The sequence below is a fragment of the Tupaia chinensis genome, unplaced genomic scaffold (genome assembly GCF_000334495.1).
Source record: "Tupaia chinensis unplaced genomic scaffold, TupChi_1.0 Scaffold000316_1, whole genome shotgun sequence".
In the NCBI taxonomy this organism is placed as follows: Eukaryota; Metazoa; Chordata; class Mammalia; order Scandentia; family Tupaiidae; genus Tupaia; species Tupaia belangeri.
The window spans coordinates 7,676,642-7,689,409 of record NW_006159809.1 but is presented as its reverse complement, the minus strand read 5'-3'; the positions used below and the strand labels follow the sequence as shown (position 1 = coordinate 7,689,409).

Here is a 12,768-nt window from a genome sequence, read left to right as displayed (position 1 = left end):
ACGCCTGTGATGCGCTCTCCTAGAGGCTTTCATATCCGTGCTCATGCAATCTGCAGAACATCTTAAGGAAAAGAAAATTGAGCCTCTAAGAGGTTAACTAACGTGTCAAAGTCACACAGCCACCAGCAAGGGATAAAAGGCTCCTAGAAAAAAGTACACCTAGAATAAATGAGCTCTGACTTGGTAGAATCAAAGATCTTCCTTTATCCCCCCTTTCTGCTTCGTCCTCCAGGAACTAGTGGCCCAGTTTGGAGAAGGTGGTTCTCTTCCGTATACAACAACATCTCCCAAGGCAGACAAGGCCCTCCTTGATGCAGACCCTTACCTGTCTCGGAGTGGCAGCAAGCAGTCCTTCCCTTCAGGAGGGCACTGGGCTTCTCATGCCGGCAGACCAGAGCCCGACACCACTCACAGTGTTTTCGGACCTGGCAGCAGCTGCAGAGACACAGGGCACACGGTGTGGGTAGGAGCCTGGCAGGTGTGTCCAGCTGGTGTAGCATCTGCCCCAGGGATCTCCTGGGCAGCTCTGGCTTCTAAATCCATCTTCCCATGGGGACCTCCAGAGGGACAGATGTTGTAGGGGGCTAAGGGCCTTGCAGGGTGGGAATCCTTTGGGCAGATGCTGGCCAGCAATAAAAGCACTTGTTGCTATCCCCGAAGAACCAGCTCCGTTTCCACAGGCAAATCTGGCTCCAGCCCCCCTGACTATCAGAGGGATGGCCATGTATCCAGCTACTTTTCTCACTGAGAAGGGTTGGGTAACTTCATATACGTGGTAATGGCCTCACAAAAGTTGTCAGGATTGGGATGAAGCCGCCACCTCCAGTTGGCAGGGCTATGAGGGTTGAGGAGGAGGCAGATGTAAAGCAGAGAAGCTGGCTGGGCTGAGCTGACCAATGAAGAAAATGAGAGGATGACTCATGGGTTGCAAGGGCTTTCAATCCTTCACTGAGGATTCTAATTCTCTAGTTCTGGAAAACCTAACCTCTCTGTAAACCTGCGTCACTGGAGTCCAGGAGCATTCAGGGTTACGAAGGCTCCTGACTCCCTCTGGGAGCAAGAAGGAATACTTTTCAGAGTTGTCGTGAATAAAGAACCAAGGAACCCAAGAGGAGAGTGGAGAAGAAAGCACCTAGTAAGACCTAAGTTACCAGAGACATGGAGGCTGTTTCCTGGAGATAATCCTGAGAGACTTCCCTCCATTTCGGTCTCACCATAAATATGTGATGTGTGCATCCATGAACTGGGGCTGGGAGGAGATACCCAGTCAACATGAGCCCGAAGGCAGAGATGAGGAAACGTGCCTCTTGCTGGGCTTCTCTCCTGGTGCCGGGTGGCACTGCCATCCCCACCCCAGTCCCTCTCTCTGGGCACTGCCCTAGAATAGGAAGTTGGGAAGGTTACTAGGCCACTGAATTTCTGGGCGGCAGAACTGAGGAGCTTTGAGAACTCCAGTCCAATCTACATCTGTCACAGGTGGAAAATGAGGACAGAACAGTCTGCCTAGGCATGGAGCCCTCCCAAATTGCAGAGTCTGGGTTGGCAACAGCTCATTCCATGCCAGAGGGACCTCAAGGCCTTGATTATAGACTCCTCAATGACTGCTCTCTCACAGCCAGCTAGCCGGGCAGTCTGGCCTCAGTCACTTTCCAGCCCAGAGTCCCTGTACAATTGGGTAAGACCTCCAGATCGTTCCAGCATGGGAATAATCCAGACTGCTGGTCCCTAGTCTGGATTATTCTTATCTCCAAGATGAAGAAGCGCAGAACTAATTATCAAGATTGTGGGGACCAGCAGTTGGCACAATGGCTATGTCATTGGACTCCCATGTAGTCAACCATGGTTTGAGCCCCGGACCTGATGGCTTAACCTCACACCAGGTGCAAGTGCGTGCGTGTACAAGATCCCAAGAGGAGAATGGAGAAGGGACTGCGGCATGGCCAACCCCCCTGGGGGGTGATTTCTTGCTTTCTGTCTCCCTGTCTCTTTCTTTCTGGTGAGCGCACATGCCCTATACCAAAAACCTCTCAAAAAAAAAAAAAAAAAGAACATATACACATCTTCTTTCTTAGGTTCTGGAATGGTCCTGGCCATAGGATTCTGGAAGGATGGGTGGCCATGGGAGGCAAGGCCAGTGGCCCATGAGGTTGCTCCTGCTCCCCCAGGGAGGGTCGCTGTGAGTGGAAGAGCCTGGGCAATGCTGCAGCCTGACCCAGGGCTGCCTGCCCACTCTCTGCAAATGTGCTTTCCAAGACACTGGGAGTGGGAAGGCACTGCTTGGGGAGGAAGGAAAGGCCAGCACGGTCCAGACCTCATCCCTCACCACCTAGTGCTGGCATAATACGAGAAAGGGATGTGAGCAGGCTGTGGCTACCGTCAATAAGCTGGGGCTCTAAGGATACCTCATTTGTGGCCAGAACCAGAAATGTGTGTTTCAGAGGACCTAATAGCAACAAACCGACAAACCAACAGGACACAGCCATTTACCTGTCCCAAACCTTGGAGGGCTGAAGTCTGGCTTCCTGCATTAATGTGTCACTGCTTACTCCAACCCTTGCCAGAGTGGCCCATCCACTTTTTGACTGTCTCCACCACGAGTCAGTCAACACCCAACTAACCGCAGCCTTTAGCTGTTCTGTGAATTCCTCGTGTGTATCCAGTTAGGTATGACTCCTCTGAAAGCTTGCTCTGGGACTTTAACTTCAGCTATTTCCAGGGAAGAAATCTGGCATAGTACCAGAAGCTGGGAATATAGCACTGAATTCCCAGGGCCTCTGACTCTGCAGAGTAGTCCAGTTGGGAGACATGGATAAGCAAATGGGATCAGGTCACACCCCAAGAGAATCTCTCTGTCTAAGGCTCAGAAAGGCTTCCAGGAAGATGCAATGAAGGAACTGAGTTTCACAGGGTGAGGATGGATAGCAACATCGAGAGAGGGGAAGAGCTGTGCAGGGTGTGGTCACTAGCCTGTAACAATAGCAACAGCGGCCATTGATGTGGCTTCAGGATTTATAAAGCGCTTTCTGTAGAGGAAGCTCTTCTGCTACTGCCCAGAAAAGGCTGGGAGCCATTTCTACCTCTCTCTGCACCACAGCCCCATTGCATCACTATTCAGAAGGCTCTAGACCCAACACAGAGAGAGTGGACCTTTGGCTTGACACTGGCCTCCAGCAGCGCACAGACCCACTGCTGGGGACCTGAGCCCAGGAACGGCAAATACTCACTGTATCAGCACACACGTGATGATGAGGATGGCCAAGGCCACGAGGGACACCACCACCAAGGCGGTGATGGCCTGCTTCTTCTGGCTGGCGGCCACCACGGCCAGGAGGTCTGCATGCTCACAACGTGCACCAATATATCCGGAATGACAGCTGGAAAAGAAAGGAATATGAGTGCTCTCTCCCAACTCCCCAGAAAGGGCTGGGCTCAAGGGCACCAGAGTCCAGAGAAATAGCCTACACGGACCCCTTGACTCTCTGCTATTAGAAGCACAGTTGTCAGCAAGACTTACTTCCTGGACACAGGTACCACTTGCTTGGAGAAGGGTGGGGTTACTAATCATATATGTGTATAGAAACACACAAATACACATTTTAATTGCCAAACAGTGTGTGTGCTCAGCAGAGAGAGAGAGAGAGAGAGAGAGAGAGAGAGAGAGAGAGAGAACGAGAGAATGAGAGCTTCTCAATGGGGTATGGTCACGCTACAATCCTTTCTCTATTTCTCCCCTTCCCCGGCAAGGATTTTGGGCACACGTGCACACATGCCCAACATGTTTTTCGAGCTGCAGGGTTGGGATTTCTTCTGTGGTCAGCCGAGAGAGATCCCACTCCTTTAACCACCAGGCTATGGTGCTGGCCTAGAAGGAATCATCTTTATCATCTGAGGATAACAAGGCTGTGAAAGCCCCTCATGACATTGGTACCATGCTAAAACTGGGGGGAATAAAGGAAGCAAACGTGCTTACAAAACGAACTTCCTTTTGGCAGTTCATAAAAATCCAGGTTATTTTTAAACCCAATGTGTGCAGAGAAATTCTGATGATGAGAGAAAGAAAACATGCTAAACCAGTTGGAGACACAGGCTGTGGTTTGCTCTTTTATCGTCTTCATCAGGCTGAATTATTTCTGCAGGTATTTACCAGATGGCCTGGTGCAGGGGGAGTGTCTTGAAGTAGACAGGCAGGAGGGCCCAGCACCACTGCCTGGTCATTTCAGGACTGAAGTCACCGATCTCCTGTGACCCCTGGTGTCCTTGTGTTCAGCAATACCTGACCTAGCTCCACTGCAGGATTAGTAAGGAGAGGCGTGGTCATGTCTGAATGTGCATGCAGGTGTTAAATGCTACACACACACACACACACACACACACACACACACACACACACACACGGTGACAGATACTATGACGGCTAAGACTCAGAGGGTCTTTGCCATCCATCATTTTGACAATAGTCTCCTGCTATGTACAAGTGGTTCTCACTTGACGGTGTTTCAGGACAGGCCTTTTCCATCCCCCTAAGGCAGGGATAGTAATTTTCTTTAACCGGCATCACCCTCCCGGGCACATGGTTCTTCTCAATAGAAGATACTTAGACAAACACTTGTCCTTCCGTATGGGGTGGCATTCGTCCTGCCAGTGAAGATGTCTGATCACCATCTCCTTCTCAGGCATGGTGGCTTCCTTCCCCCAGGGGACTTCCCTGAGGGGCAGCACCACACTACAGGCCGGATTTAAGTTTTTGTTTTATTCCTCACCTCACCCCCCTAGATGTGGCAATGATAGCTAAGCTTTATTTTTTTTTTTTCCTCCTTAAGAGTCTTCCTTTTGATTAATTAACTAGACTGCAACCTTCACTTTCACATTAAAAGGCCTTTGAAGAACAAGGAGAACTGAAAGGAGATGAACGGTTCTGGCGTTTGTGCCAGGACTACCTCCAGGGACACTCTATCTGTGATTCCCCTAAACCTATACTCCTGGGCTGCCAGATCCCGAGGGTCAGAGGGTACCTGGAACCACAGGATAAATGCTATATATTTCTGGAGCACAGATTTTGCCCAATATTAACAACAATTGGAGCACTTTAATGCTAAAGGAATAGTTATTGTATGAGTTTAAGCTTTATGCCGCATGGGGAGCAGCAGGTGGTATGGAGGTAAAGGTGGCTGGATCCCTCATGGCTGACTGAGTCATTCAAGTACTGGACCTGGCAACTCGGAAAGCATGCTGGGCGCATGTGCGTGCATGCCCAAAATCCTTAGCGGAGAATGGAGGAGAAGGAACTGTGGCATGGTCATCCCCCCTGGGGGGTGATTTCTCACTTTTCCTCTCTCTCTGTCTCTCTCCAGCAAGTGCATGTGCCCTATTAAAAAATAAAGTAAGTCCTTTAAAACATTTTTATGTCAAACAGGAGATGCTGCAACAATTGCTTCTCAAGGCCTGGGGTACAAGGGTGGACAAGCTTTCTGTGTCTGATGCTCCTTGATGGAAAAACCTTCCACTGACTCTCTTTTTCCCAAAGCCCAATTGTCATGCAATGGGGCATTTTAAGTTAGAATCAAGGTCATTTTAGTTAGAACTAAGGCACCTGTCTCTGTGAAGGGTTATTTTACATTTTATTTTACATTTGACATACGCTTTCTCATTTAATCCTCGTTGGAAGTCAAATCATTTGCCTGTGCTCACTCTGCTAGGACTAGAGACACATGGTCCCCAGGCCTGCTGACCCAGTCTGGGCTCCCTCTCATTCATCAGGCTGCTTCCCCTGCATACTACGCAGGGATCGGTGAGAAGGGCACGGATTAAGCTCTTTACCAAATCTGGCTCTTGGTCTAGGTTCCAATCGTGAAAGGGTAAAAAAGATGTGAGAGTTTTAGTTCTGGGAGGTGCGAAGGTTTTTCCATCTTTGGTAAGGAAGCTGAGAAGAGCCTACTAGTATAGAAAATGTCATGGAGACTTGGGGAGAACAGAGTAGGAAAATGGGGTGTTGGAGGGGAAATCTCTACTAGGAAGACCTTTCTCTTTTTTTCTTTTTTGGAGAGATTTTCACTATAGGGCGCATGCGCTCGCCAGACAGACAGAGACATAGAGACAGAAAGCGAGAAATCACCCCCCAGGGGGGATGGTCACGCCGCAATCCCTTCTCCTCCATTCTCCTCTCGGGATCTCGGGCATGCACGCACACGTGACTGGCATGAGTTTTAAGCCACCGGGTCCGGGACGTGAACCGCAGTCGACCCTGTGGAAGTCCAGCGACATAGCCATTACGCTAACTGCTGGTTCCCGACTAGGAAGACCTTTCTTGAAAAAAAAAAATATGGATCATAGAACTCGGAACAAGAACACTGACTCTCATTGGGGTATGGGGCAAGGACAGGTTTTGTTTTTTGTTTGGTTTGATTTTGGTTACAAAATATTACAAAAGCAGACAAACAGCTCACCCCCATAGGCACTGGCCCTAGTCCATGAGGGGGAGGCAGACTGAGAGGTGCTAAGCAACTGCTTAGGTGGTGGTGTGGACATCTGAGCTATGAATGTCTAATGCACATTCTCTCTACAGAGGGTACCTCCACCAGCCCAGCCTCAATTTTACCCTGCATGTAGACGGCCTCCCTACCTTCCAGAGGGGCTCCTGAATTGCTTCCTTTTTGTAACATCCCTTTAACATCTCTTCCCTGTAGGGCTCTAATCCACCTTCTCTGGTTGAGTTCCTACCACTCAGGTTCCAGCCAATCTGTTGTTGCCTGCCCCTCCTCACTAGCCCAGTGTTAAATCTGTATGCCACCCCTAGCAGAGTGCTCGGCACATAAGCACTCAGCACAGGCCTGCAGAACGCAGGGAGGGTGACCCTCTACTTGCCTATCTCAGCCCCTGCCGTAGTCTCTGCCTCGTATATTCCTCACTCTTCTCTTCAGATTCTATTTCAAAGACCACATTCTTCACATCATGTTATTTACATGCTCATTCATTCATTCATTCATTCATTTGTTCAGTCACTCATCCACCCATGTTTCCACAGCTCATGCAATGGCTCTCCCTAACCTCTGTTTCTCTGAACACCCCCAGGACTATGCCCATCTCCCTGACTGTTCTTCTGGCCCTAGCCTCCCTTACGGCCAGTCTCCTTGCCCCTGCAGGGTAGGGCCTAGCTCTATAAAACACTCAGGCAGACCACTGAGCAGCACAGGCAGGGGAGTAGGCACAGGGTGGATTGTAGGATTTCTAATCAGGAGTTGTAGCCATGCTAATAGGACTTTGTAGAAGGGTGTGAGTGCTGTTCCATCCTGGGGAAGGATAATGTAACGAGGATTTGCTGAGATCTTTTGTGACAGGCCTGGGGTACGGGAGGGTGAGCACTCTGTGACAATTTTACAAAGATCTGAAATGTTCTTACTCTAACCAGCATCCCTGGGATAGGATTCTAACACTTCACCAACTAGTTGGTTCTGAAAACCTACGGATTAAATCAGAGCTGGAGTCAAACCCTTACATGAATTACCTCTTTAATCCCAATAATCATAATTGCTGTGTCAGGTTGGCTTCATGATATATCTTGTTTTACATGTGAAGAAATAGAAGCTTCTTGAAGTTTGAAAATTAACAATTGCAGGGAGCAGCAGATGGTATAGCAGTTACGTTGCTGGACTCCCATACAGTCAACTGCAGTTTGAGTCTTGGATCGGGTATCTTAAAACTCATGCTGGGTGCATGTGTGTGCATGCCCAAAATCCCGAGAGGAGACTGGAGGAGAAGGGATTGTGGCCTGGCCATCCTCCCTGGGGGGTGATTTCTTACTTTCTGTTTCTCCAGTGAGTGCACACTCCCTATAGCAAAAATCTCTCTCCAAAAAAAAAAAAAAAAAAAGAAAAAAAAAGAAAAGAAAAATGACAACTGCAACAATTATGGCTACTTCTATGGGTTAATGCAAATTGGTTTGGAAGATAACCTGGGCTATCTAAAGACAGATGGGCTGATGACTCCTCCATTGAAGCTGTCCATGTGACAAGGTGCAAAGATGTTCCCCATGTCTTTACTAAGTAAGGGAAGTAATTTCCTGGGTTGGGTCAAACTTGGCTAACTCTGTTTCTCCTACCAAGCATGCCTATAGTGGGACTGGCTTGAGACTGGGGGTGAACTGCAGCATGGAGTCCCCGTCAGAGGGGCTGAGTCTGGGAGTGAACTGTGGCATGGAGTCCCTGTCAGAGGGGGCAAGTCTGGGGGTGAACTGTGGCATGGAGTCCCCATCAGAGGGGCTGAGTCTGGAAGTGAACTGCGGCATGGAGTCCCTGTCAGAGGGGGCGAGTCTGGGGGTGAACTGTGGCATGGAGACTGCATTGAGGTACTGTCTTTTTGTCTTGTTCTGGCTCATAGAAGAAAAAACAAACAAACAAACTTGAGAGAGAGAAAATCAACAAGTTTAAAACCTGCCACTTCTCCCCTTCATTGGTTTGCCAGAGTATGGCCGTAGGGGATCAGGAGCTTGTCTGAGCTGCAAGAGAATCCGCAGGCTGGAGAGGAGAAAATGAGTACTCCAGCCAGACGGTGCCCTGAGGCCTTTGAATTTGTGCTGTGGACTAAGTCTAGAGGTGACTTAGAGATTTTTCTTAGGAGCAAACTTTGTGGCCTTAAGAGTCTATTTGCATAAGAAAAGTGAACTTGTCTGTGAAATGCTTTTCTTCTTCCTTTCCAGGGGCTTCGGGGTCTTCCCAAGTCCCTGTTTCACCTGGCTCACGGTGCCCTTTTAACATGTGTTCTGACATGTGATAACACATGTGGACCTGTGTCCTTAAGAAATATTTTCCCTAACTAGAAAAGGAATGTTTCTAAGCAAACTGAGAAATACAAAAAGTATAATAAAGCAGAAAGAAAAGAAGGAAGCCCATGTTGTTGCACCCCTACTGAAAGGGGCAGGTCACTTGATATATTCCTTCCAGACTATTTCTGTCATTTTTAAAAAGGTTTTTAACATAGGGCATGTGCGCTCCCTGGAGGGACAGAAACAGTAAGAGGGAAACCGAGGAATCACCACCCTCTCCACCCCCAGGGGGATGGCTATGCCACAACTCCTTCTCCATTCTCCTCCTGGGATTTCTGGGCATGCAAACATGTGCCTGGTGTGATTTTTAAGCCGCCGGACCCCAGACTTGAACTGCAGTCAGCCATGTGGGAGTCCAGCGCCTCAACCTCTATACGACCTGCTGGCCCTCCATGTCATTTTTAACATAGCTAAGGTATGCTTTTTTTTTTTTGGAGAGATTTTCACTGTAGAGCGCGTGCGCTCGCCAGACAGACAGAGAGAGACATAGAGACAGAAAGCGAGAAATCACCCCCAAGGGGGGATGGTCACGCCGCAATCCCTTCTCCTCCATTCTCCTCTCGGGATCTTGGGCACGCATGCACACGCACCCGGCGTGAGTTTTTAAGCCACCGGGTCCGGGACACGAACCGTGGTCGACTACGTGGGAGTCCAGCGACATAGCCATTACGCTAATTGCTGGTTCCCGGTATGCTTTATAAGAAAGAATTTTGCATCAATTTCTCATTTCATATCTCTTTATCATTTTACTATGTCACTAGAAAAGGCTGCAGAAGTCATTGGAAAGGAATGCACAGTAACATATGTGTCATGGTGTGTGTCACCAAGCCCTTCAGCTGAGGCCATAGTCCATATCCAGACCATAAATAACTCCAGGTGATTACTTTTCTCTATCTTTTTTTTTTTTTTTTTTGAGAGGTTTTTGCTATAGGGTACATGCGCTCACCAGAAAGACAGAAAGAGACAGAGAGACAGAAAGTGAGAAATCACCCCCCAGGGGGGATGGCCACGCCACAATCCCTTCTCCTTCATGCTCCTTTCAGGATCTTGGGAACGCATGCACACGCGCCTGGCGTGAATTTAAGCCACTGGGTCCGGGACTCGAACCACGGTTGACTACATGGGAGTCCAGCAACATAGCCATTATGCTAACTGCTGGTCCCAGTGATTACTTCTCTTTATACTAGAGATTACTGCCTCTAAAAGCAGGCACAACATGGCACAGACTCTGCAACCAAACTGGCATGGATTCAGAGCCCATTACCCACTTACTGCCTATGTGACCAAGAGCAAGTTACTTAACCTCTCTGTGCCACAGATTCTGCATCTTTAAAATGCTATTGTGGGGTGGCTCTGTAGCCTAGTACTTAAGGGAGCTGATCAGTCATGTGGATGACTGACCACAGTTCAAATCCTGGCCCCTGTGGCTTGAAAAGTTGGCCAGGCACATGTGTGTGTGCCCAAATCTCAACAGGATGTAGGAATGCAGGAGAAAGGATTGTAGCATGACTATGCTCCACTGGGGTGTGCTTTCTCTCTCTCTCGGTCTCTGGTGAGTGCACGCAGCCTCTAGAAATTAAAAAAGAATGCAATGATAGCAAGACCTACCTCGTAGAGGTGTTATGAGTATTAAATGCATTAATATCTTGGAAATGTAATAAACAGTGCTTGACACACAGGAAGAGTTCCATAGGTACTAAAAATGTAAAGAAAAGGTGGGAACATTTTTGAGGCTCTTGAGATATGCTGTCTTTATGTTTGGTAATGTTTATGAAGCAGGAATTACTATCTTGATTTTCAGTCAAGTCTTTTGGCATAGGTTCCAAGGTAAAGTCTTTAAAATTGGGGATGGGGTGAGGGTCAAGAACCAAGTTGAAATGGTTTTAGAGATATATCTTATACCACTGCCTTTAACACGGAGAAATTCCATAAGGTTGGATAGAAGTGGGAGCATTAGGCCCAAGAGCACTAGTATTGGGCTCTTCCATTCTTGGCCTCTCAAGAACCAGAGTCTCCAGGCCCTATAACCTCTCTATATCAGGGGATGCGGAGCAGTGGGCTGGGTGGAGTGAGGGCCTCTTGGGACAGCCACAGGTCTGCCCTATTTCCACAGTCCGTTCAGCAGTCCCTTACACTAGTGTGGTGATGATGACTATGGCACTGATAGGTTGACAATAGAGTTGCCAGCAGCCATGATAACAAACATTTGAGCTCTTGTGCTTTGCTGAGAACTGGATTTGAATGTTCTCCAGGGGTGTCAAATAGAGTTTACTGTTAGGATGATAAGAGTGTAGGTCTCAGCAGTCTAATATAGTAGCTACTAGCTACCTAAAGGGTATTTTTTAAAAATATATATAAAGTTTTTGGGGACCAGCAGTTAGCATAATGGTTATGTCGCTGAACTCCCACACAGTCGACTGCAGTTCGAGTCTCAGATCTGGTGCTTAAACTCATGCCGGGCGAGTGTACGTGCATGCCCAAGAGCCCAGGAGGAGAATGAAGGAGAAAGGATTGTGGTCTGGCCATCACCCCTGGGGGGTGATTTCTCGCTTTCTATCTCTCTGTCTCTCTCTGTCTTTCTGGCGAGCGCACATGCCTTATAGCAAAAACCTCTCCAAATATATATATATGAAGTTTTTGCCATAGAGCACATGTGCTCATCAGAGAGAAGGGAGAGAGAGAGATACAGAGAGTGGAAAAGTGAGAAATCAACCCCCAAGGGAGGATGGCCACACCACAATCCCTTCTTTTTCACTCTCCTCTCAGGATCTTGGGCACGCACGTGCCCAGAGTGAGTTTAAGCCACTGGGTCCGGGACCCAAGCCGCAGTCAACTACATGGGAGTCCAGTGGCATAGCCATTACACTAACTGCTGGTCCCCCTGTTACCATTATTCTTTCCAGGGAGAAAGCAGAGGATCTGAGAGGGTAAGTTACTGAAATCACACTAAGAGGCAAGGCTGGAATTTGAACCTAACTGTTCCAGTGCATGGCTTTCTCTTAACCATGACTATACGACCTCCACTGCAGAAGCGAATACCAGCTCCCCCAACGGGAGGCCAGACAGGGCCAAAACCTGGGGTTGCTGCCTCCTGGGGAAACCATGTTGTTCTCTGACTTCCCACACCCCACGTGCCAACTCTACACCACAGAGGGCTTGATGTTCAAGGACCTAGGCCCTATCTACCAAATCCTGACCCCTCCTAGACACGCATGCCTCCCGTGTACTAAAGGGGAGGGAGAAACCAGGGAGCGAGGCATATGAGTTTGTGCGTGCACAAGGATTTCCCTGTGCATGTGGATTCTCACTCTGATTTGGGGCACACATGCACACATGCCCAGCATGTTTTATTTTTTCAAGCTGCTGGGTCCAGGACTTGAATTCTTGAGTCGGCCGTGTGAGGCCCAGCACCTTAACCACCATGCCACCTGCTGGCCCCCAAGGCATTTATTTTTGCCTCTATGTTCCACGGTACCTGGTCGAAACCTCAGGACCCCCTTTAGCACACCCTTGTGTAATAATAAATGATGCTAACATTAACCCGTATGTGCTCATTAGATGTGAGCACGTTCTAAGTACTTTAAGTGGATTAGCTCATTTAGTGCTTACAGCAACCACGTGAGGTGGCTATAGTATTCTTATCTGCACTTTACAGATGAGGACTCTAAGGCACAGAGAGGCTAGGCAATTTGCCTAAGGTCCCACAGTTAGTGTCTGGTTGAGCCAGGAGTTTTTTGTTTTTTTTTAAGAATTATTTATTTTATTTTTCCATTTATTTATTTTAATTTGACCAGAAACACACACACACACACACACACACACACACACACACAGAGTGAGAGAGAGGGAGTGAGAGAGAGGGGGAAAGAGAGAGAGAGAGAAAGTGAGAAAGAGAAAGTGAGAAAGCAAGCCACCAGGGCTCGAACCATGGTTGGCCATGTGGGAGTATC

At 48.4% G+C, this 12,768-nt stretch overlaps 1 protein-coding gene across 2 annotated transcripts in view; it reads right to left on the bottom strand.

The window, feature by feature from the left end:
- The window catches only part of TGFA (transforming growth factor alpha), a 128,414-nt gene that overhangs the window by 5,758 nt on the left and 109,888 nt on the right, over positions 1–12,768 (bottom strand). For both annotated transcript variants that reach the window (XM_006151274.3, XM_014588904.2), the window contains exons 4-5: positions 3,225–3,374; positions 326–435 (exon numbers count right to left, since the gene is read on the bottom strand). In XM_006151274.3, the coding sequence (XP_006151336.1) occupies positions 326–435; positions 3,225–3,374 (260 nt within the window). The remainder of the gene's footprint in view (positions 1–325; positions 436–3,224; positions 3,375–12,768) is intronic.